Source organism: Pezoporus occidentalis, unplaced genomic scaffold (assembly GCF_034315485.1).
Source record: "Pezoporus occidentalis ecotype Australia unplaced genomic scaffold, CSIRO_AGI_Poc_V1 ctg27, whole genome shotgun sequence".
Taxonomy (NCBI): Eukaryota; Metazoa; Chordata; class Aves; order Psittaciformes; family Psittacidae; genus Pezoporus; species Pezoporus occidentalis.
This window is the reverse complement of record NW_026914611.1, coordinates 7,305,320-7,331,418: the sequence shown is the minus strand read 5'-3', so window position 1 is coordinate 7,331,418 and position 26,099 is coordinate 7,305,320. Positions and strand designations below refer to the sequence as shown.

The window sequence follows — 26,099 nt, the reverse complement described above, 5'->3', positions numbered from 1 at the left end:
AACTTAAGCTAGGCTTTCAGTTGTGTCCGAAAGTTCCATATCAGAAGAGGACACTAGAAGTGTTCTATTTTTAGGGATAGCAGTTTCAAATCTCACTGAAAGAGAAAGAAAAGGCTTACAGCATTATTTTGTGCAGATCCATCAGCTCAACCCGAGATCGAGGAAGTCTCAGGTACTTTGGACTCAGGAGTGCCCTAAGAGTTTGTATGTGAAGATCAAGGTTTTGCTTCATTCAGTCCTTTATGCAGCAGCTACTGTGATTTTGTTGCAATGGATTGCATGGCTGTGATTGTGTTTTGTGTGGGGGTGCAGTGGGCTTTATATTTGCCAAAGGAGAATCTGCTATTAAATGGTTGAGATTACTTATCTCTCTAACAGTCCAAAATACAACACTAAGATTTACAGGGCTTTTGCTGCCAAGAGCAAAAGCATTGATAGGAGTCACATTTTGCTCAAAACAGTCAGTGCCTCAGACGGCTTGTCAGTATGCATGTCTGCTGTCTTCTGTCCATCATATTCCTTCTGCATCCCATGTTGGCAGCTATCTAGGAAAGTGTATAGTCACCTGTACTACCCTAGTAACTGGTTAGTGAGTGCTGAGCTCCACTTACATGTTTAGGGTTGGTTTTATTAAATTTTTTTTGGCTGCCCAGCTGCACTTCTGTCCCTTTCAGGCAGCCTTCTCATGAGAATGCATCTCTTATAGCAGGAAACTAGCTTTCAGCACTATCAGTTTCTTCTCACTACTCTTCGCTGTTGATGAGAAACAGAGAACAGAGGCTTATCTTGGACTTACAAGAGCTGAATACTTTAATTCTCCAATCCAAGGTCATTATGGTAGCCTTATGGAGTGTTATTTTACTGCAGCGCTTATTGTCGGTGAAGTCTGTTCATGATGGTAAAAAATGCTTCCTTTGAGGCTGTCAGTGTTCAAGAAAATCCTGGCAGCACTTTGTACCCATCTTCTGAGAACAGGAGTAATTTTTTCTGCTATACCTAGGTGACTAGTTAGGGAAAGAGAAGCTTCCTTGATTTGGGTTTTCAGCTGTCTAAAAGTGACTGTGGCAGTCTCTCTGCATATGAGAAGGAAATTGCAAAAATCGCATCCCATATTATGCTTTCACTGTGGCAAATCTGGACCAGTTCTTGAACAGAGCTTACTCATTCAAGTATTGTTTCGCACTCCCTGATGTCACCTGGTTTGCCTTGTTCTGCGATGACAAAAGGAAAGCTTGTCTGATACTTCTGTGACGCGTGGCTGCATGCACCCAAGCTAGTTCTCAAACCAGGCCCCTTCTTTTGTCTCTGCCTTACAGATGTGGTCTTCAATTGCATATCTACCAATCTACATAGGATGTTGACGTTAAGGCCCTGAGAAACCTGATACAAATTGGTTTTGCTTTGAATGAAAGTTTGGAGCAGATGGCCTCCAAAGGTCCTTTGCAATGTAAATTATTCCATGATTTTATATTCCATGATCTTATTGAAGATATTCCTAAACTGTGTTCTGCTCATGCGTTTCCAGTATGACTTTCAGTGAGCATCTGCTACACACATTTCTGTAGTGTGTGTTGGATGAGAGTTTCTGAACTTGCCTCTGAGAGGTTTGGAGGAAATTTACTGGTCTTTCAAGTGTGACTATACAAAGGCAACTTTGAAAAAGAAGTGTACTCATCAAAAATTAGCACCTTGAGTAAATTATTCAACCATATCCTCTGTTCCTTTTTCATCTTTCCTAAGTGTCCTGGTTCTGGCTGGGATAGGGTTAGTCTTCTCCCTAATAGCTGGTGCAGTGCTGTGTTTTGGCTTTAGTCTGAGAACAATGCTGCTAACATATGGATGTTTTAGTTGTTGCTCAGTGCCACTTGCCCTGACCAAGGACTTTTCAGTTTCCCACACTCCACCAGTGAGGAACGGTACAAGAAGCTGGGAGGGAGCAGAGACAGGACAGTTGACCCAAACTAGCCAAAGGGGTATTTCATACCACAGCGCATCATGACCAGTGTATAAACTTGGGGGGATTGACTGGGAGGTGCTGATCTCTCCTCAAGCACAGGCTGGGCATCGGTCAGTGGGTGGTGAGCAATTGTAGTGTGCATCACTTGTCCTTCTTGGGCTTTATTCCTTTCTCTTTTTTTTTTTTTTTTACTAATAATAATTGATACAGTTATTATTTTACTTTATTTCAATTACTAAGCTGCTCTTATCTCAACCCATGGGTTTTACCTTTTTCTGATTCTTCTCACCATCCCAGCTGGGGTTGTGAGTGAGCAAGTGGCTGCATGGTAATTAGTTGCTGTTAAACCATGGCATGAGGTTTTATTCAAAAGATGTTTGCAGTCATCTAAAAAATCACTGCAGGTATAGACGGCATAACTTTTCTTGTCCTGGCTTTCAGTGGGGAAAGTAGGTAGTCAAAATTTGCAAAATTAATTAAATTAACAGAGCTTGATGGTGTTAGAGAAAGATAACCTCAGTTAGTTTCCATGGGTGTAAGCAGCTGTCTCAAACTTCACTGATTATCCTTCTGCTACTCTGTTACTCACTGATTGCTTTGTACATCTCTAATAGATGTAATGAATCATTTAAATTAAAAGCTTCAAGCTGTAACTGTTGCACAAATCTCCAAGTGCTATGCTTTTCATTTGCTCTTTATGTTGTGATTTGGTAAGCTATATAAAATTATTTATAGTTGACTCTGATTTTTCAGTTTTTTCGACTTTGATTTGCAGATTTGGTGTTCTAAGTTAGTTTGTGAGTAATCATGATTATTTTGTGCCGATTTTAACACGGTTTGTATATTTTTAGCATTATTAAATTTTTCAATTATGACGTAGGAAAACTGCCGCTGTTATTTTTGTTTCCTGAATATATAGTATCATGATTCTTTGTTTTAAAACCAGACCCAGGCCATATCTTTTTAAGGGAGATCATAAATTCCCAACTCTCAAAGAGGGTGGCCCAGTGGTTATTCTTTATGCAGAAATGGGCACGAAAGACTTCGTCAAATTCCACCGGATTTTGTCTGAGAAGGCGCAAAAGGAGGAAATTGTTTATGTTCTCCGGCATTATGTTCAGGTATGCTATTCAAATTAATGTTGATTCAGTAAGCTGTTAGTGTTCTCTCTTTATTTTGCTTGTTTTTTTGGCAGAACACGTTTTCTACATTTCCTTTTTCATTTGCCTAAATTGCATGCAATATATGTTCTCTTTTTAAAGCTTCCCAGGTGAAGTGATTCACTTAATATAAACTTTGAAGCTAATAAAACATTATAATACTACCTAATTCTGTATGCAAGCACTGTTTGCATCACTAATTGATCTTGAAATATGTCTTTTTGCATTCTATGTCTAGATTTTGTATGTTGTACAAAGATCTTGGATGACTCTTGGTGCAGGAGGCTGAACGTATTAATATTAGAAAATCAAGTTTAAAAATAATTAATTGTACTTATAATTTTCTGTGTTCTGTGTATAATCCTGTGTTCATTGTAGTACAGCAGCATGGGCTATCACAGTCAACATCACTGACCAGTTTTTTGATGCTTGCATTACACAACGTCAGTATTTTAAACATATTGTTTCAGAATGCTTTTCTTAACTTACTTTTCTCCCTAAAACAAAACAAGACAAATACCAGTACATGGAACTACATGGTCCCCGGTTTTGGTTATTGGAAGGTTTTAGTAATATGTATTCAAAGTACAGCTCTTAAATAGTGTGGCTAATACAGATAATTCAGGGACATGAGATCCATAGTTTGCAGATGACTTTGAGATATTTGCTTACAGTAAGGATATATAGAATTTGAGGAAACCAGTCTTCAATTCTAAATTGTGTGTGTATGGTTTTTATTGAACTTTGTTCCTTTATGCACTTTAATCAAATACCTACAGTCTTCTTGTTCTGACCAGTTTATGCACCCTGGTCCACCTGAAATGCAAGTTACCTTGCTTCCTGGGCTTTTTCCTCTCTCTCTTCAGACTGCTCTTCTCTTTTCTACCTTTCTCACAACCTATGTTTTTATTCTTGGCTCCCACTGAGACGATTCCTCTTCCTCTTTTTTTTTTTTCATTATATACCAGAAGAGGGAGCATTGAGAGCAGAAGAGGTGCAGTCTTTCTGCTGTTTCGTTTTATTTTTGCCAGTATCACTGAGTGCAGTGCTCTCTCTGCATAGATTTGCTTAGAGGACCAACTGGGTAAACCTCCAGCCCTGCTGGCTTTTCACCTGTGGGTTGGAGGATTCTTAATACAGAAGGATTCTAACAAATTGCAAGCTAAAGCTGAAAGGCTTTCTAGAAATTTCTGCCATGCATGTGCAAATTGCATTTTGGAAAGGGAATGTTCATACATTTTGGGCAAATTAGGGCACATTTTCAGAAATAACTATGCCCTGAGTAATTATGCTATTGAACGTCAAACTCCCACTCCACAGCTAGAAATACTTGTTACTTGTTTTTAATAAGTAGCGACCTGGTTTTAATAGTGATACTTTAACACATTTTCTTAGTCCCCCTTGCAGAAAGTGATTAATTCTTTCATCACAACTTTTTAAATAATGGCTCTAATGCAGAAATAGAGAATTTCCTCCTGACATCCTGAAAGTCTGTCAAAATTACAAATAAATTAGTAACAATGTAAAATATTAATTGTAAGGCATCAATAATTATGTAGGGTGCTACAAAATCTACCTCTAATCATTGAATGGTTTGGGTTGGAAGGGAACTTAATGATCATCTAGTTCCAGCCTCCCTGCTATGGGCAGGGACACCTTCCACTAGACCAGGTTGATCAAGGCACCATCCAGCACGGCCAGGGGTGGGACAGCCACAGCTTCTCTGGGCAACCTGTGCCACTTATAGTGAAGAATTTTTTTCTAATAACTAAATCTGCTTTCTTTCAGTTTGAAGCCATTACCCCTTGTCCTGAAGGACTGTTCTAGTACTTACTATGTGAAGGGACTACAATTTCGACAGAGCCTTTTTGTGGTCTGCGGGAGTTAAAGGAGGCCTTTACTCTCTGTTACACACCTTCTCAATGGACTTTCAATTTGTCTTACTTGATTCTTGTAATTTGTTTTGTGTAGCATTTAGTATTTTGAATCCTAAACTGAAAGATGAATTAAACTTTTTTACTGCCATAATTGTTTAAATTTACAGTATTAGGTATTGTTAATCTCCTATAAATACAGTTTTTTAAATTACTTTTTTTGTTCTGTTAAAATAATGTCAAACAGAAACCAAGTTCCAGAAAAATGTATTTATCTGGATATGGTGTAGAACTTGCAATAAAGAGCACAGAATATAAAGCGGTGGATGACACACAGCTCAAAGGTATGTGGTGGGCTTTATTTATAATCTCTCATTGGAGATACTATTGAAATATGTTACAGTCTTTGGTTATAAAGTCAGTAATGTTTTAAAATACTTAATTTTTTCTTAGAGAAGGAAATTGCAAGTATTAGAAACTAAGACATCAAAATATATGTAAGCATTTGTAAACAGTTGTGCTCAGAATGTATAGTTCATTACCTGACCTCTGGTTGTTGTGTTCTACGGCTCTTCAAAAAGTAATCCATTCTTCGTACTTTCAATAAGATTGTTTAATCTTTGTTCTTCAATTACTGTATGTTTGTTGGCATCTCTTATCTGCCAATTACTACAGCATCTACACATCACTGTTTCAGAGGTGAGGGTTTTTTCTGTGAATTTAAGTGGAAATACTTTCACAATCTTCTGTTGGAAAGATGTGCAGAATCATAGAATTTGGTACCAGTGTATGTTACTACATGTTGAAGTGGGACATTTACCACAGAAAATGGTAGCTATAGAATTCTGATACAGATAAATTACTTTGCATGGACATTTACAGGATATAGAGAAGGTTAGTTAACTCTCTTTGGTAAGTCTAAGGTTTAATACCCTTTGAATCAAGTAAAAAATTGTTTATTTTCTTTAAGGTAAAGAAACTGATCTCTTGACTTATATCAAATGGTAGCTGGAGATGCAAGCACTCTAAAGTCATCATGCTTTTCAAGCATGAATTTAGTAGTAGTTGGCTGATAAGAGTTATACCTTACCACTTAATCAAACTGAGGAGTGGCTATTTTGGGGAAGTGAACTATTTAACCACATCAATTTCATTTATGTAAAAAATGTAAATATTGGATGAATTATATTTAAACATTAATTTGAATGTTGATAAGTTCTGTGAAGTGATTCATTCTGATGCCAAAATAAGAAGGCATAAGTATAAATTTAATTGAAATTACATCTTAGAATGACAACTTTCTGATGGTATGTTTCTGTTAACCGTTTTATAATTCATAAGAACATAATACATCAGTAACTTTCTTGGTTTATATTGTCTACATGTGCTATGTGTTCAGAAGCAAATGAAACAAAGGAAGAAGAAGATGAGGCGGAGGAGGAAAGTGATATTCAAGGATTTCTTTTTGGCAAATTAAAGTGAGTTGATACAACTAAACTTCTACATTTGTTTCTGGAACCTGAACCAAAAATATTTTTATTTAGTAGAATTATGAGAGATTTATGTTGGAAATTACTTTACTTTTCTGTAGGCACCATGCTCTTCAGGTCTGACTAGTGATTTGTATACTCAGTAGCTGGATTTTTGTCAATGATGGTAGTTTATGAAAGATGTTCTCAGCATTGTCTCGCCTATATCCTTTGTAGGTAACACAATAAACTGTGTCCAGCTACAGTTTATAGTAGTTAGTATGCAGTTAGTTACATGTTATTCTATAGTAAACCAACTATATTGATTATATAAATAGTATTGACACGCTTCTACTGTGTGTTAATACTACTTAATCTTTGAGTTCATTTATTCCATCAAAATCTGTGGCAGGGTTTGAGACAGAACACTACAAAACACTGAACTCATCCTTGGAATTAACTGGCTTTTAGTTCTCAGAAATCATCTCTTCTCACCGCAAATCTTCATTTTTGTCTTAAGAATGAATTAAAATTCTAATTCTTGCTTATTACCCTAAGAATACAGTATTAGCTGTGAGCAATCTTATGGATAAAAGCAGATGCTGATGTATGTCACTGATGTCTTTTTTTTAAAAAATACGGTTTCTTGTAGACAGATGCATCCTGATCTGAAAAATAATCTGAAAGAGTTTAAAAAACATCTAATTGAAACTACTGACAACATGGAACCACTGAAGGTTTGGGAGCTACAGGGTATGTATGGCTTTTTTTTTTTTAACACAGTACTTTGTTTAATTGTCCTGTATTATGTTGATGTTTCAGCATTCTGATAAAAGCTTCTTTTAGAAAGAGACATATAGTTTCATAAAAAGGCAGCATTATCTCAAGTATTGAAGAAGAATGTGTTGCTGTCTTGTCCTAATATTACTAGGTGCTAGAAATTAAAGGAGCATTGAAGTACTTTTATTAGATGGAGCATCATAACTAGCTTTGCTGATTTTAAAGACAGGAGACATATTGGTTGTTTTTCTACCTGATGTTTTATCTCAGATGTTAAATTTAGTTCCAGATATTTTTTTGAGAGGTCAGGTGAAAAATATAATTTTGACGTGACTGTTAAGACAAGACAGGTTGACAGTTTATTTCCTTTATAAATTCTAACTTTATCAGTGCACTGGAGTTCATGTTGGTACATTTTTTTAAATACAACATCAAATGGAAAAACATGCTTTTAAAAGCTTTCCTGTGGAAAAGGAGAACAAATATGTAGAAGTTGATTTCTAAACAGCTTCTGTGTGATGACCTGCAGGACATTTTGTAGCTTGAATGGAATTATGCATCACTCTAAAATACATCTCTAAAATGTCAAAATGTTATAACACTTAAGTTTAGGCAACTAAATTTTGCCTGTTACATTCTTCAGTTTTAGGGGACAACCTGTTTAAAACTGATTTGTCTATACTACTATAATAGCAGTGCAGTGAAGGAGACAGAGCAGTCATCTGAATTTGGGTTTCTTTTTGGGATCCTCTCTATAACAGAGCTTGTTAGCAGTGTCCAGCCTGAAACTAGCTATTTGAGATCATTGTAGTTTATTTAGTCTTTTATCAATGAAATCCCCTTCAGCTGCAGGATTTATCTTGGTCCAAAAAAAATGTATTTAAAAAAAATTGATTTCACTTCTAAGAAATTTACTGTGCAAATAAGAAGAAAATTCTCTTTTTGTCTATTTAATTTTTTTTTTACATGATTGAATATCACTCTCTTGATATTCAAACAGAAGTGACTGTAAAACTTTGATCCCTTTGGTGTCTATCTTCACAAAAGCCTATACAAGGTTTAGTGCTCTATGTAGTGATGGCCTTTTCTGTGGTGTCACGGCTGTGTAAATGAAAAGTGAAATTGGTGGTGCTCCCCAAGCAGTGTTGAGAGTAGTTAAGTGTTGGGATGCTGTTTGTTCAGTGCCAGAAAGTCTGGTACTGGCTTGTGAGAAGTACATTCAGGGCCTTTTCAGACAGAGGGTCTTCAGCCCCCTCTTTGTATGGAGCAGTTGTTTTGTTAGTCTTATTCCTGACATAACTGGTAGCTTTCTCTAATTCATTCTTAAGAGCTGATTAGAGCAGCTGAGTAATGGCTCAGATACTCTTTGATTTCTGTTAATTAGCTTCCAAGTAAAAATGTAATTAAATTTATCCTAAACTTCTTCAGCTATGAGGCATACTTCTATTTATAAATGACCATTTATAAATACCTATTTATATATACCATTCAGGAGTTGTCTTTCAAGAGCCTTTATGTTTTAGGTAGGTAATTAGTTTTACTATTCATAGTGAAAAATGATACACAGAGTACAATGTGGTATTCCCTTTAATAACTCTTTTTTTGTGTGTGAGCAGCCTCTTGATCTCTAGTGCTTCCTTAGCTTTCAAAGTGTGCTTCGTGATCTGTTGTAAGCTCAGGATCATCTTTTCACCAAAGTGCCCTGCGCTGCTCTCAGCTGTGTTAGGGTGCCACAAAGGGAGGTCTGTAAGTGACAGTCCCTGACCCGAGATAAGCAAAAAGGTAAAAAGACATGTCAGTTTCCCTCAGTGGGATTTGAATATTTGTACTGTAGATGGTCAGCATAAATTAGAAATGAGTAATAATTTATGAAAGATTTTAAGTGAGCGTCCTAGGTGTTTAGCTGGTGAAAGATCACTATGTGTAATAACAGCAGCAATTGGGTATTGCTTCACCTGTTCATAGCTCATGTGGCTGTTGAAAGGAATCTGAAATACTCTTTTTGAAAGTGGTGATCTCTTTGTACTTTTTGTTGAAAGTATTAAGAAATACCAAGTTAACATTCCAAATGTCAGGCTCACCTTTTCTTCCAGCCAAGGTGTACCTTATCAGCCTGAACTAGGAAAACATACTATTCACTTTTCTTCAGCCCCTTTTTTTTCTTTTTTCTTTTTTTTTTTTAATTCCAAATTGAATCATAAAGACGGTGTGAAGTTAATCCAGGAAGCATCCTCTATTGCTTTCTGCCCAGCAGTTTTTACTATATGTAGTATCAGCTTTCCTCAAACTGAATAACCTAAGGCCTTCAGTTGCTACTCCAGTGTCTTAACTAGCAGATTATGAGGAAAAAGCGTCATTGCCCTGAGGTATCTAAAGTACACAGAAGCACCTGGTATATTATTGCCTTATCCTATTGGTAGCAAAATTGGGTTTTCCCTAGTCTCACATGTCAAGATTTGTCACACACAAGTTAGGCAACAGGGAAGGCTAGCTGAATTCCATCATTCTTTTTTCCAGTGGATAGGCAAATGGATTATATACTGTCCTGATATATGAAAATTACTTCATTCTGAGAAGAAGCATAGAAAGAAAAATGAGATCACTTTAAAAATGCTGCTAGACGCTTAGAACTGAAATTTGACAGTAGATTGGCCTTCATTTCCTGAGTCTCCATATTTTCTTCCTGTGAAATTGCTGCAACTCTTGAAAATTGTACACCTCACATGCTCAGTACAGCCTTTTACATTTAATAGATCTGTTCTCTGAAAACCTGGAGCTGGAAAGATCTTGCTCTTTACTACAGTTATGGGTGTCGGTGGGTTGGTGCCTCTCTAGGTTTGAGCATGATACCCTTATGATGCTCTCATAATACCAGATGATGAATTGTCTGTTTTTTTTCACTATGTTATTGTAAATTTAGAAATTACATGTGCAGTGTGTATGCTCAAGATGGCCCAGCAGATTTCTTGTGGGAAAGCCTGGATTTGGTATTTCCAACTTTTAAGTGCCTTTTTGACTTTAATAATGTTACTTCGTAATATTTTACAATATATAATTGAAGCATAAAGATGTTAATAGCAAGAATGTGTATATGGAACAGTTTCCTGATTGTAGGCAGTATTGATTGAGAGTGATATTTTCAGTGATGGTGTTTTATTATTTTTTTTCCCCCAGATCTTAGTTTTCAAGCAGCTGCTCGAATTATGTCTACCCCTGTTTATGATGCCTTAAAGATCATGAAAGACATAGCTCAGAACTTCCCAATAAGAGCCAGGTATGACACTTAAGCATGTTTTCCAAATACTATTTTTATGTTTGCATTTGAATTTAATGACGGCAGTACAGATTTATACCCAAATCCTGCAGTCGTATGTTCATGTTTTACAGCTTGCTAGATGGATTCCAGGCAATTCCATTGTGTAGAAAAGAACTCCTGGGAGAGCTTCTGATTTGTCTCTTAAATATTTCCTGTCTAATGAAGAAGATGCGATGAAGGCATCCTAATCCTTCAGGCATGTATGGTTGCGTGCCTAGTTCTGGCTTTACTGGATTGGTATTGTCCCAGCTGGAGAATTCTGTTGATTAATAACAGATCTACTTCCAGCAGGGAGAGGCAAAATTCTGTTAATAAATTTCATGGGGGATCCACACAAATTAGTTCTAAGCACAACACTGCTGATGAGATTGGGCCCCTGCTACTGTAGGCTAGTGTTCTTACTGGGGAAGACCTGTCTCCCATAACAGATTACTTAATAAAAGATCAAGATCATTATTAAATAAATTATTAGCATTTTCCTCTGTACTAATATTAAAAATTGCTCTTCCTCTAATCTAATTGTATTGTAATTGAGAAATGCTTTTCTTTATATTTAATAAGATCTTCATGTAATCCTATCAGCAATATTTGCTTAAATTACTCAAATATGATGCTAAACAGGCTTCTTAACTCAGTGTGCTTTCGCAGTTTAGAACTGTTGTTTAATTACCAACGTGTTTCATTGTCATCTCTGATTTTCTTTTAAGGAAAATCTAAACTGTAATGGAAAAACTACCTTTGTAACCTGTCATTTCAAGGAAGAAAAATAACTTTCTAAATGCCTGAAACATAATTATTATGAAATAGTGGGGTTCAAGTTTACACTTAGATTTGCAATCAGAATATGCCACTTTCTGTTAGAAGCTAGAAGAAATATAATGTTGAACTGTAAGGCCAGTCCTGTTCTTCAAAGGACAGGAAAAAGTCAGTTTGAAGTATGCTAGATGACATTTAAATCACCAATTTAAAAGGTCATTAAATTGTTACATCCCACTCCAACTCCCACTGTTTATTTGTGGCATTAGAGCCTAATTTACCTACTCTTCAAACATTTTATTTTTATGGGTAAAAGTATGAGAAGCCTCTAGAATTGTTAAAAGGGGAATTGCAGTTGCTGTATGATTTATTCTAACAAGTTATTCTAGCTTGTTATTTTTAACAAGACAGAATGCAAATATTTAAATAATTTAAAGGTAGTAGGCCTGCATTGACAGCACACTTAAATCAAAGGGGCATTACATAAAAACAGTAAACAAAATTTATTTCCTTAGTATTCTAGTCACGCTTAATCTGCTGAGTCAAAAAAAAAAGTGGTCTGAAGAAAAATAGAAAAACCGGGAAATTAAAGATATCTGATCATTATAATAGTAGTTGTTGTGTTTTTTTTAATTTCACACAGTTTAGAAAATGACCATTTTTTAATTCTGCAAATTTGGTTGGAGAAGAGTGTGTAAAAACTTTAGAACTATAGCTATGATATTAAAAATTAAATATTGAACCCCTTAAAATTGAGGTGTTCCTCTAGATCATAAAAAGTGAATATCCCATTCCTCTGGAAGTTTCTTTCATTTTCTAGTTTATAACTTTTTTTGGAGGGGGGGCTGGGGGTGATGCTCACTATTTCTAGTTAAAAAGGTTAATCTGAGGTAGATTTTTACAAAAGGTTATCAGATGTAGACACTGTAACAGCTGATATGTCATGGCAACATTTTGATAATTCATTTTATAGGATATTTTTATATACATGCCATAATTATCTGATACATAAACAGCAATAATAAGAATGACAATACTCTGTTTTTTTCTGTTCATTTATCATTCATGAATTAACATTGTGAACATCTTAAAAGTTTCCTTTTTTTGACCTGATACGCAGTACTACATAGCTACATATTCTTCCAGGTAAGAATCAAGATGCGTGAAACTGTGATAGAAAATATTACAACCTTACGGTCATGTAAGAACATTCATACATCATGTAGGATGGTAAATACTATACATTTACTTTCAGGCAGTAAGTATTTCTTTTTAGTGGGTCCTTGGCGCTTAAATTTAGAAAAACGTGTAAAACTTTGTGAAGCTCCGAAGCATTGAACAAATAACTGAACTCAGAATGGAAAGATATCTTTCATGGGTACTTTAATCATAGAGTCATAGAATGGTTTTGGTTGGAAGGGACCTTAAAGATAATCTTTTTCCACCCTCCTGCCATGGGCAGGGCCACCTTCCCCTAGACAAGGTTTACACTTGCTACCTCAAATTCCTGGGGTGTCTTTTTCAAGGGTCATCACACTTTAAAGTCTTGCTAGGATCTTTCATTGTTGAGAGTAGTGCGTAGACGAGGTGCTAGCTAACAATTCTTTAATGTATTGCTTTCTTATTACCAAAAGAGCTATCAGTTAAACCTTACCTTTTGCTGATACTAACCTTTTGCTCTTAATTCCTTGCTAATGTTGGGCCAGCTTTGTTTTCTCCTTTTCACCTTTTTATTATTTTTCACATTCATTTTTTATGTTTCTGACTTACTACTCTAAGCTATTTGTAAAGATTTAGATTGTTCTTTTTATCTGTGCAGTTTTTATCATCTGTGTATGCAGAATGCAGCCTTGATTCTGAGAGCTGCAGGCCCTACTACTGTTTATATTAAGTTTAGCAGGATAAAAATCAGATACGTTTTTTTTTTTCTTTTAAGCTCCAAAATATTTTTTTTTTACTTCAGGACTCTCTAAAACGATTGTGATGAAGTTAGAATAATAGTTGCTGTAGTACTGCCAGACATTACATTTCCACCTTGCTATGGAGCCCTGTTAAGTAGCTGTTAATGAGAAAAGTTCTGTCGTGTTCCTGAATTATTATTATACCTATTGCTGGTAGAAGGTCCCTTAAAGCAGTGTCCTACATAGGTCTTAAAACCTAACTGACTTGACAGTATTTTCTCCTAATCCTTCTCCTCTGTTTTTCCAAATACAGATTTGGCTGCAGATATTCTTTTCTTTGTAATTATTCTTTATCATATTTTTTTAAAAATCTTAAACAGCAATGTTTCTTTTTCAACAGAAATGTTTATAGTTTCTTGCTTTCCTGTCTACAACATTTATTTCAAAACAATTGAACACAGAAAGTAGTACAGTAGAAGGTACATTTACTTAGTATTAAATACACTTACTACTTTATGTGCATAGAGTAGCTAGCAGCATGATTATAGAGCTTTATGGGAGAGTTCAGTTTAGTTGGACAATGATAAGCAAGTTATTAAGCACATACTCCAGTAACTATATAATAATATAGTCCACGTTGACTGTTCTTTTTTTTTTAGTGCTGTCTTTGGCATCACAGTTGTTGCATCAGAGTTGCACCTTTCTCATTTTAAGCCAAGGAAATCCCACCAAATATGGCTTAGTATAAATACAGCTCCTTCTTGATCCATTATTGTCCTTTCATCATGTGGTCCAGAAGGCATTCACAGTCACAAAAATAAGCTGGCAGAATATTTAGAGGGGATAAATAGGGAAAGGGTATTTAACTGTGATGAATTATGTAATATTTATAAACAAATCTTGGAAATCATTGTTTTTCACTTAATAAGTAGTCTCTTTGGTTGCCTGGAAAGCTTAAGTATTTGTTTAAGGTAAACTGATTCTATGTCTTATTTCTGACCTATTGCAAAAAAATGTGGAGTTTACTAGCAAGATCCATTCTAAATCAGTTTATTTTGGGGGAGAGGTGAGAATTTGTATTATTAAATAACTGCTTTATTATCCATAATTGAAATTGGCTTAGTAGGATCATTCTGTTTGTTTAGTTAATTTCCAGATTTAAGATTACTTCAGTTTTTCTTAAAGCTCTATACAGATTTGCTAAAACATGTACAATCTTGTTTTAAGAAAAATATTTATGTATGCAACTAGAATATTTATTCTGGCATTTATTGGGACTTTAGGTTAATATGGTTTAGAGGCTCTTAATGAAGAGAATAATTTGCTCTGAGAGTATTTTATGATAGCCTAGTAATTACAAACCTCATATACAATATGTTGTGACAGAGGAAGTTAAAATAGCCTTCCACAATGTTATTGAAAGGTAAAAAAGACAAATAAATGAATTATCTTCTAAAGGTCAAATGACTAAGGAAACTAAAATGTTGACTGGCTATGAAAGATTAACATTTTCAACTCTTTCAATCTCCAAATCTGTGTTCTAATCACATCTAATTTTAAAGTAGTCATTCTTTGTGTATTTTCCTTGCCTTTGACCAAAACATTAAGTTATATCCTTGGCTGTCTGTGCTCTAATGTTGAGTGGTATTGAGTTAGTAACATTAAATTAAAATATACAAATATTACATGTACTTGGATAATATTTTAGCTTATCAAACAACTTTTTCACTGTATACATGCTGTTTTCTAGAAGAAAAAAGAGGAAAGACAGTGGTAAAAAATATGCTGATAATATTATTTCAACAAAACCTGGCCTAAATTTGAAACGTGGGTTTAGTGGAGTAACACAGAAGAAAATGGTTGCTTTGGGAGAAAAAAAAAAAAAAGCAAAAACAACTGCATTACTCCTTTCTAAAGTCTTAATTACAGCATTCTTCAGTTGCAGTGCATTGGGTATGATATTAAAATACGTATTTCACGTTATTTAATGGATTTTTTTAAGTACAGTGGTTGAGTAATGCAAATATTTTATTTTTACAGATCACTGACCAGAGTGCCTGTAGACAAGAAAATGCGAAATGAAATAGAAGAAAATCAGAAGGTTTGGTTTTATTTCGTCAAATGGGCATTCGAGTTGCTACCGTATTACTGGTTTTGGAGTTTTTTATTAGCGTAGCAACTTTTACGTAGTTTCTATCAGACAAAGAGCTAATTGTCTTGAACATCTTTTGCTAAATAAATAACACTGAAATATTCAGTTCAGATTTTTCACTTCCTGCTGTTCTTGGTACTTTTCCTCTTCCCTCTTTTGATTTTACAGAGTTAGGCAAGGACAAATAAGTTCTGCAGTGTTGTTCAGTCATAAATTGTGTGCTGTGACAGCAAAATAGGTGTTAGCTTTCTAAAGCTTTGGTCTTGAAAATCTAGGCCTGCTGCTTATACTATGGTCAACATATAGTAGCTTTGAGCTCTCAACATTCTCAGAATCACACATGCAACTATTCTGCAAGGTATTTTGAATGTCATGTATAATAGGTGTTTTTATTTTCATCTTTGATGCACTGCATCTTTTGTGCCTTGTGTCACATGAGGAGTCACAGTTCATGTGATTTTGAGTGTTCTGAGATGTATCCTGGGTTTCTATGTTGTGTTTGGCAGATTCATTACATCTGTTGTATTTTCTGTCTCAGTATAGAGTTAATATTTTTTTCTTTCAAGTTGAGTGTTAAAATTAAATGTTAGCCAGCATGCTTTGAGGACTGGTCACATGCCATGACATCCATAGCACTGTCCTTAATCTTGCTCTTCAGAACATGTGTTTTCATATGGTGTTAAAACTGACCAGCACTGTAGTGAAAGGGTTGTATTGCTTATTTATGGTGCTCCTTTACTTTTGCAACGTTTCCATGTATTATTTTGCTTTGTATTCAGTCAGGCCCTTTCCTCTTGCCTTGCCAAGACTAGTATTTCTAGGGAAATGCTTTTCCAGTTCTACCTTTTAAAACAGTGAAAATGCTTAATGTCCCTGTTGCACTGATGCAGTCTTCTCATAAAGAGCTTTTCATCTCCACTGTTCAGCATTAGGCAGGCCTTTTGTTTCTTGCACTAGTGAAAAGTCTCATATTTTTCTCTCAAGGAAGCAAATCGGTGTCTGCATGGTGCTTCACTGCTTTCTGCATATAGCTGAAGTATGTGTTTTCCTATATGTCTTTGTTGTTAGGGTTATGGTCAGGATAAAGCAAATCAAAGCCCTGATAATCATGGTGTCACCAGAGTAAGAGTAAGTATCAGGACTTTGTTTCTTGATGAGGTCTTTACAATGTCTTTCTCAAATTATAGCTCTGTTAACACAAAAAATCAAAACCAACTGCTTAATGAAAAACTACTCTTGTACTCCAAATGCAAAACAGTAAAGGTGTATGAGGAATTACAATTATTACTAAATATAACTATTAAGAAAAGTTATAAAAATTTTGGTTGAAATCAAGATGTCTGCATTTAGGCACATGTATAGGATGTCTAAACTCCTGGTATGACAAGAAATGTGTAGTCAGTGAACATCAAAAACAATGTAGCTCACTCAGTGGTTGTCTTGTGGGCATTATTGAGTTGCCTAAACTTGAATTTCTGATGTCATTTGAGATGCCTTAGGCTGTCCAAGTTAGCTACACAGGTCTGGCAGATGTGTGCACCGAGGCATCCATTCACTTTTGCCTAACCCCTGCTTTCTGGTCCAAGATACCTTGTACTGAAACAGATGATGGTGGGTATCTGTTTGGTTGGTGTTATGGTTTAAACCCAGCCACGCAGCTCTTTCACTCACTCCCCCCCTTGTTTTCCTCCCCCTACTCCCGGAGGGACGGAGAGGAGAATCAAAAGAATGCAACTCCCATGGGATAAGAACAGTTTAGTAACTAAGATATAACAGAAATCACTACTGCTACCACCAATAATAGTAATGATAAAGGAAATAACAAGGGACGAGAATGCAACACCTCGCCCCTCACTGACCGATAACTTCCCCCCCCCAATCCCCCAAGCACTGACCAATACCTAGTCTAACCCTGCAGTGATCTAGTCCTTCCAGGTAACTCTCAGTTACATCCTGGGCATGATGTGCTGTGGTATGGAATACCTCTTTGGTCAGTTTGGGTCAGGTGTCCTGTCTCTGCTTCCTCCCGCCTTCCCCTCATCCCTGGCAGCATGAGGCTTAGAAAGTCCTTGGTCAGACTAAACATTTGAGCAGTAATTAGAAACCTTGATGTTATCAGCTCTGTTCCCAAGCCGAAAGTCAAAACCGCAGTGCTGTACCAGCTACTAAGAAGGAGAAAAGTAACTGCTACTGCAGAACCCAGGACAGTTGGTCAGCTGAATTACTTGTATGATTCCATGACTGTAATAAGGATCTTAGGCACCTATCACACTAAGCTTAAATTTCATATGACATCCTATCTGCAGTCTAAAGGCTACAGGCTCTTAGCTAAAAGCTGAAATATGTTGACTGAAAGTAGGGAAGCTTCCTGAAAACTGTTGCTGGAGCGCTATAAATTGGCATGTGCGTTCTTGAACTGCATTACATCCATCTAGCAGCAGGAGAAGTATGATCTCATGCTGTGTGTAACTGAATGATTCCCTCTCAAGATAATGAAAGTTGAATAGGAAAAGTAGTGAGAGCAAATAAAGGTATTAAAAGTTGAAAGGCATGTGATGATTTAGGTGTAATGAATCGATAACTAAGAAATAGACTGAGAACTGCTATAGATAAAAGAAAAAAAAAATCTCATTAAACACAACTCACAACTTCCAGTGCAGTAATTTGCTGACAGTTTAGCAAGAAAATACAAGTATTATCAACTTTGAATTCTAGTCTTGGATGCTGTCCTGGGTTCAGCAGTAACAGTCATTTTTTCTCCTTCTTAGTAGCTGGTGCAGCGTTGTGGTTTTGACTTTCGGCCTGGGAACAGTGCTGATAACACCGATGTTTTTAGTTACTGCTCATATGTTTAGTCTGACCAAGGACTTTCTGAGTCTCATGCCCTGCCAGGGAGGAGGGGAAGCCAGGAGGAAGCAGAGACAGGACACCTGACCCAAACTAGCCAAAGAGGTATTCCATACCACAGCACATCATGCCCAGGATGTAAACTGAGAGTTACCCAGAAGGGCTGGCTCACTGCTTGACCAGGCTGCGTATCGATGGGTGGTATTGTATTCTCTTCCCTTGTTATTTCCCTTATCTTTATTATCATCAGTGGTAGCAGCAGTGATTTGTGTTATACCTTAGTTACTGGGCTGTTCTTATCTTAGCTTGTGGGAGTTACATTCTTTTGATTCTCCTCCCTGTCCCTCCAGGAGTGGGGGTGGGGGGAAGAAAGGGGGGGAGTGAGCGAGAGGGCTGCGTGGTTCTCATTTACCGCCTGGGCTTAAACCATGACAGATGCCAAAATACTCCTTCCATCAAAGTTGTTACAGCAAATGGATGCTTTTCTGAACAATCAAATGCCTTGCCTCAAACCAGTATCAATCTCAGCTCTGATTTAGCTCAGTTCTTTTCCTCTGGCAGTACTGAAGGATTTGGAAAACTTTTAGACTCCCATTTCCATACCCAGTGGCTGGCAATTTTTTCATTGTTCTTGCATTCATTTTAGTTAATATGAAGATTTTTATGACCTACATCAGCCAGTTGCAGTCTTTTTCAGTGTCTGTGTTTACATGAGTATCTGGGTTTATAGGAATGAGTAGTCAGCTTTCAGTATCTTTTCAGATCTGTTCAAGAGTCCTGAAAAATCCTAATAAGATTTCTTGAGACTGTGATCCTGTTTACAGTCATTATTCACTCCTAGAGCCCAGTGGCATTAAGGGGGATTTTTCTGTGGTCACAGTACTTCATGGCAAAACACTGGAATTAAAATTGCAATCCAAATTGGAATTGCTAACTACAGAAAAATTCCAGGTATACATAGGGCTTTGAGTGCTTCCCTGCCTAGTGGAGAGGGGTCTTATCACTGTGTGCTTAATTTTGTCCCATCTGCCCATTTTGATTGTGTCTCATGATCCATGTAGGTAAAATGAGAAATTTCACCTGCTGCAAGGTCACTTGGCATTGTCAGGATTCTATGAATTTTGGCTCCTTAGAAGGGATATGTAGAGTGAGACTTGGGAGAGTGTGTAACTCTGTGTGAAGCTCTGATGGGAAAAATCTCAATGTGAGAAACCAGCTGCTACTTCTAGGTTACTTCTTTTTAATGGATGTGTGAGGTTTAAAAAAGATAAATATGAAGAGCACTTTGCCAGAATAATCCAAAGCAGCAGTTGATTGTAAAGAAGGTAAACATCTTTCCTGCTTTGGGATATAGGGGAAAAATAAATAAATCTGTCATTTATAGACAGATACAGAGTATATGATAGGGAATAAAGTGAGTTTTATAAATTAGGAAAGCAGTTATCTCTTTTTTTCCTTATCTGATCACAGGAAACTTACTGCCATGCATTTCTGCTCCTCATTTTGAAAGCTCACTGACATCCATTTTTTAAATGCCTACAGAAATTTTCATGAAAGATAATAATTAAACCTTAAAAAAGTAATGTCTTTCTGGTTATTTCTTAGCATTAGTGGGATGCAACCCCTCCCAAAGCCGCATCATTCTTCACATTATATTTGAGTTTGAATGTATGTGTTTAGATCTTTTGTAGCAAGCATATTCAATTATATTACTCTTCTGTAAATGTACATGCAAAAAAAAGCAGTGAAAGCACTACAAAGTTCAGGTTACACCATTAGAATAAATTAAATTTACACATTTCAAAAGCTGTTTTTCAAGGTCTTGGACATGTTTGGACTTTCATAAAAATTCTTTCTGTTAGGTTCAGGCTTATCACAGCTGCAATTTTCCTTTATTGAGAGGCCTGCCTTTCATATGCTGGTATTAGGTGCCATTACATATTCCCATTTGGCTTTGGATTGTGAAAATGTTTATACTAGAGGAATATGGTACCTTTTATGAGTAATATGCACATATATTGGATTACAAGAGGCTTCAAGTAAACTGTTGTCTCATTTATGTGGGGATGCACTTGTAATGCCACAAATCATTTAGCTTTGGCTTTACATTACATTTAGCTGTGGGAGAGTAACCACTGTAAAGAAATAATACACTTTCAATGTTTTCCTTATTTTTTTTTTTTCTCTCATTTGCTCAGTAACAGTCTTACAAGTGGAATAATGCATGCAGCCTGAGTTGCTTGCTCTTAAGTGTGCTTTTGAGCAAAGTGTGGTTTTGTTCACACTTACTTTGTTCAGCAACTGGGAGCTAAATGGGGAAAAAATTACATCTTTCTGATCTTGCTTTTTTCCTGTATATTTTTTGTGCTCTTCATTCCTCTGTTCAGAATTAAAACAGATCTGGAAATCTGACTGCTCCTCATGGGGTGAGTTAGAATAAACTACTGCTGTTGCTCCTGATACTTATCTTGCTACAGCCACCATAGATCGAACAGTGTGGTGGCTCACAGCTCTCTGAAATAAAATAAGGCATACTTTACTCCCTAAATACTTACCACCTCTTGTATTCATTTATTGTGGATTTTATTTTCTCCTTTGCAAAGCAAGGATATGCTGTGTTATCCCTTCCTCATCTATGTTTTTTCCCAAGGTCCCTTTGTTAGGTGAGATTGTATGTTTCTAGTCGGTCTTTCCTAATTCCCTGTAACCGTTCCAACTACACATTTTTTGGAACTGTGAAAGATGTTAAAGCTAGTTTCAAGTGGAGGTCTGAAAGACCCATACAAATCTCCCTTTGTTGAATGGATATGTAGGAGTAATACAAGTAAAACTTACAAGGCTTATTTCTGTATGTGTATGTGTTTTCACTTTCTGTTGGTGGACACTGGGAATGTCTTCTTATCTCGACCTTGTACAGGTAGGGACAGTATAGGTTGAGGGGGAGGGATCATCAGCTATTTTTATTTGTATTTGTACATTGAAAGTGTGTTAAATAGAGCTCATGGAAGTTTGTTGTCAATTTTTTTTACCAACAACACTCAGCTAAAGAAAAAAATGTGGAAGAGATTTGATGTGTGTTTTGCAGAATTGCTTTAAGCCTTATTTTTATATGTATATTTATTTTTACATATATATTTATTTGTATATGTGTGTTAGTATTGTCAAATAACTAAGTTAAAGGTACTTTTTACTTTTCAGCATTTTCATGAAATTCTTGGAATCCAACCTGGAGAAGCACGTCTGTTTCTAAATGGCCTTCATATTGACATGGATTTTCATGATCCTTTTAGGTAAGATGGTACATTTTGTTTGAAGATTATAGAATTATTAATAATACTGGGGAAGTTGGGCTCATGGTGACAGTTAATCTCATCTGGGGGCCAGGAAGTGCTCCAATAGAGGGAGTACTGGTTTACAGTAGGTTTCTTTGAACATGAACATTGAATAAGTAGTTGAAAATGGTGGTTTTTCTCTTGGATACAAGCTAACTACCTTGGATTGCAGGACAGCAGACTTTGGCCTCCTGTGGGATCTGCTTGGTAGAGTACCATGAGATAAAGCCCTGGAGGGAAGGTCATCAAAGGGCTGGAGCACCTCTCCTATGAAGACATGCTGAGAGAGTTGGGGTTTTTCAGGCTGGAGAAGGAAAGGCTCTGGGGAGACCTTATAACAGCCTTCCAGTACCTAAAAGGACTTGTAAGAAAGCTGGAGAGGGACTGTAACAGTAGGACAAGGGGTAATGCCTTTAAAGTGGAAGAAGATAGATTTAGATTAGACATTAGGAAGAAATTCTTTACTGTGAGGGTGGTGAGAGACCGGCACAAGTTGCCCAGAGAAGCTGTGGCTGCCATATCCCTGGCAACGTTCAAGGCTGGGTTGGACAGGGCTTTGAGTGGAAGGTGTCCCTGCTTGTGTCAGGGCGGTTGGACTAGATGACTGTTAAAGGTCCATTCACCTAGGGCTTGTCACTCACCCCCATGCCTTAGAACTTCCTCAACGAAGAAGAAAAGAAGAGTAATTGTGGTGGGTGACTCCCTTCTGAGGGGAGCAGAGGGGCCCATTTGTCGACCTGATCCATCCCACAGAGAAGTCTGCTGCCTACCTGGGGCTCAGATTGGAGGTGTTAACAGAAAACCCTCTGATCTGGTGCAGCTCTCTGACTACTATCCGCTGCTGGTTTTTCAGTGATGAAATTATTACAAGCAGGGCAAGGGCAATGAAGAGAGACTTCAGGGCCCTGGGATGGCTGGTTAGAGGGTCAGGAGCGCAAGTGGCGTTTGCCTCCATACCTGTTAAAGGTGAAGAGATAAATAGGAAGAGACTGCAGATTAATGTATGGCTATGGGACTGGTGCCAAAGGCAGGGGTTTGGGTTTTTCAATCATAGGCTGCTATATGAGACCCCTGGTTTGCTGGTGGCAGGTGGGATACATCAGTCCCAGATGGGGAGAAGGTTTCTGGGGCAGGAGTTAGCAGGGCTCATTGACAGGGCTTTAAACTTAGGTAGGAAGGGGGAAGGGGAGATAACTGGGCCTGTTGGGGACAAGCCCAAGAGAAACATGCTAGGGCTTGAAGAATGGCAGACTAGGGAGAACTCTCAATCTATTGTTTCATTTGAGGGAAAGGGTAGTTGTTCAAACCCTGTCCTGCAGGGGAAAAAGGGTACCTGGGCAAGAGTTAGTAGTGCTCACTCACAGAGCTCTAGGTTAGATTCGAAGTGCAAGTGGGTTGTAGCTGGGTTTGAACTAGTGGGGCAATGTTCTAGTATGAATGAAGACCAGAAGGCCTCCTGCCTTCCAAGGGTGCCACTAGCGTGCTCAGCTCACTCCCTGAAATGCCTGTACACCAATGCATGGAGCATGGGGAATAAACAGGAGGAGTTAGAAGTCTGTGTACAGTCTAAAGGTTATGACCTGGTGGCAATTACATGGTGGGACAGCTCACATGACTGGAATGTGGTTATGGATGGCTATGTCCTTTTTAGGAAAGATAGATCAGCAAAGCGAGGTGGTGGAGTTGCTCTTTATGTGAAAGAGCGACTAGAATGTATTGAGTTCTGTCCAGGGGCAGACGAGGACCAAGTGGAAAGTCTGTGGGTGTGAATTAAGGGACAGGCTGGTACAGTTGGCACAGTTGTGGGGGTCTATTACAGACCTCCTGATCAGGACAAAGGAGTTGATGAGGCTTTCTACAGGCAATTGAAAGCAGCCTCACGACTACATGCCTTGGTCCTTATGGGGGATTTTAACTACCCCGATATTTGCTGGAAGACTTACGCAGCCAGTCATTCACAGTCTAGGAGGTTCCTCCAGTGCATTGATGATAACTTCTTAATGCAAATGGTGGACAAACCAACTAGGAGAGGAGCGCTGCTGGATCTGGTACTCACCAACAAGGAGGGTCTGGTTGAAGTAGTGACAGTCAATGGCAGCCTGGGCTGCAGTGACCATGAGATGGTGGAGTTTAGGATCTTGTGTGGGAGGAATAGAATACCTAGCAAGGCCACATTTCTGGATTTCCGAAGGGCAAACTTTGGCCTCTTCAATCAATTGCTAAGGGAACTATCATGGCAAAGGGTACTAGGTGGTAAAGGGGCTCAAGATAGTTGGTCAGCATTCAAGGACCAATTCTTCAAAGCTCAGGATCAGAGTGTCCCAGTGAGTAGAAAGTCAAGTAGGGGAGCCAGGAGACCAGCATGGTTAAACAAGGAACTGCTGGGCAAACTCATGGAAAAAGAGAATCTATGGAGTATGGAAGGAGGGGCTGGCCACTTGGGAGGAATATAGGACAGCTGTTAGAGGATGTAGGGAAGCAATTAGGACAGCTAAGGCCTCCTTGGAATTTAATCTGGCAAGTCGGGTCAAGGACAATAGAAAGGGCTTCTTCAAATACATAGCGAATAAAACTAACATAAGAAGCAGTATAGGCCCACTGCTGAATGAGGTGGGTGCCCTGGAGACAGAGGATATAAAGAAGGCAGAGGTGTTGAATGCCTTCTTTGCCTCTGTCTTTACTCCTGCAGACTCTCCCCAGGGGACCCAGATTCCTATAGCCCCGGAAGGAGTCAGGATAAAGGAGGAGTTTGCTTTGGTAGATGAGGATTGGGTTAGGGATCAGTTAAGTAATCTGGACATCTATAAATCGATGGGTCCGGATGGAATACACCGTGGGTGCTGAGGGAGCTGGCGGAGGTCATTGCTGAGCCACTCTCCATCATCTTTGGTAAGTCGTGGGAAACAGGTGAGGTGCCTGAGGATTGGAGGATGGCAAATGTCACGCCGGTCTATAAGAAGGGCAAGAAGGAGGACCCGGGTAATTATAGACCGGTCAGCCTTACCTCCATCCCTGGAAAGGTGATGGAACAACTTATTCTTGACACCATCTCTAGACATATCAAGGATGAGGGGGTCATTAAGAGCAGCCAACATGGCTTTACCAAGGGGAAGTCATGTTTGACCAACCTTATAGCCTTCTATGAGCAAGTAACTAGGTGGCTGGATGATGGTAGAGCGGTAGATGTGTTTTTTCTTGATTTCAGTAAGGCATTTGATACTGTCTCCCACAGCATCCTCATAGATAAGCTAAGGAAGCATGGGCTTGATGATCAGGTAGTGAGGTGGATCAAGAACCGGTTGGAAGGAAGAAGGCAGAGAGTTGTGGTCAATGGGGCAGAATATAGCTGGAGGTCTGTGACTAGCGGAGTCCCTCAGGGGTCGGTGCTGGGACCAGTGCTGTTTAATATTTTCATCAACGACCTGGATGAGGGAACTGAATGTACCCTCAGCAAGTTTGCTGATGATACTGAACTGGGAGGAGTGGCTGACACACCAGAGGGCTGTGTTGCCATTCAGCAAGACCTGGACAGGCTGGAGAGTTGGGCGGAGAGGAACTTGATGAAATTCAACAAGGGCAAGTGTAGAGTCTTGCATCTGGGGAAGAACAACCCCATGTACCAGTACAGGTTGGGGGCTGACCTGCTGGACAGTAGTGAAGGGGAAAGGGACCTGGGGGTCCTGGTGGATAGGAGGATGACCATGAGCCAGCAATGTGCCCTTGTGACCAAGAAGGCCAATGGCATCCTAGGGTGCATTAGAAAGGGTGTGGTTAGTAGGTCAAGAGAAGTTCTCCTCCCCCTCTACTCTGCCTTGGTGAGGCCGCATCTGGATTATTGTGTCCAGTTCTGGGCCCCACAGTTCAAGGACAGGGAATTGCTTGAAAGAGTCCAGCACAGAGCTACAAAGATGATTAAGGGAATGGAACATCTCTCTTAATGAGGAGAGGCTGAGGGAGCTGGGATTCTTGAGCTTGGAGAAGAGGAGACTGAGGGGTGACCTCATCAATGTTTACAAATATGTAAAGGGTGAGTGTCGGGATGATGGAGCTAGGTTTTTTTCAGTGATGTCCAGTGATAGGACAAGGGGCAGTGGGTGTAAACTGGAGCATAGGAGGTTTCATGTGAACATCAGGAAAAATTTCTTTACTGTGAGAGTGTCGGATCACTGGAACAGGTTGCCCAGGGGTGTTGTGGAGTCTCCTGTGTTGGAGATATTCAAGGCCCGCCTGGATAAGTTCCTGTGTGATGTACTCTAGGTTACCCTGCTCTTGCAGGAGGGTTGGACTAGATGATCTTTTGAGGTCCCTTCCAACCCTTAGGATTCTGTGATTCCAACCCAGGCTATTCTATTATTCCATAATTTCAGTCTTTGTCTTGCCACCAGTAAATTCTATTAATGCAGAACTAACATGCTTTTTTGTACAAATAAATGTTTCTTGTTCTCTAATTATAGTACAAGTGTTTTGGGTGTGGCTTGCCTCTTCTATGAAAGCATTCATAAACTGTAAACATTTTCCCTAGCATTCTGTATGTTGACAACAGCATGATAGACTT

The 26,099-nt window shown here is 38.2% G+C and overlaps 1 protein-coding gene across 6 annotated transcripts in view; it reads left to right on the top strand.

Annotated features, from left to right (window-relative positions):
* Window positions 1–26,099, top strand: part of UGGT2 (UDP-glucose glycoprotein glucosyltransferase 2) — an 86,351-nt gene that overhangs the window by 12,281 nt on the left and 47,971 nt on the right. For 5 of the 6 annotated variants that reach the window (XM_062624600.1, XM_062624604.1, XM_062624602.1 and 2 more), the window contains 7 exons: window positions 2,904–3,078; window positions 5,239–5,335; window positions 6,391–6,469; window positions 7,113–7,213; window positions 10,415–10,514; window positions 15,254–15,314; window positions 21,411–21,502. In XM_062624600.1, the coding sequence (XP_062480584.1) occupies window positions 2,904–3,078; window positions 5,239–5,335; window positions 6,391–6,469; window positions 7,113–7,213; window positions 10,415–10,514; window positions 15,254–15,314; window positions 21,411–21,502 (705 nt within the window). Of the gene's footprint in view, window positions 1–1,124; window positions 2,068–2,903; window positions 3,079–5,238; window positions 5,336–6,390; window positions 6,470–7,112; window positions 7,214–10,414; window positions 10,515–15,253; window positions 15,315–21,410; window positions 21,503–26,099 lie in introns of those variants that run through there. The other variant, XM_062624603.1, reaches the window with a different exon arrangement.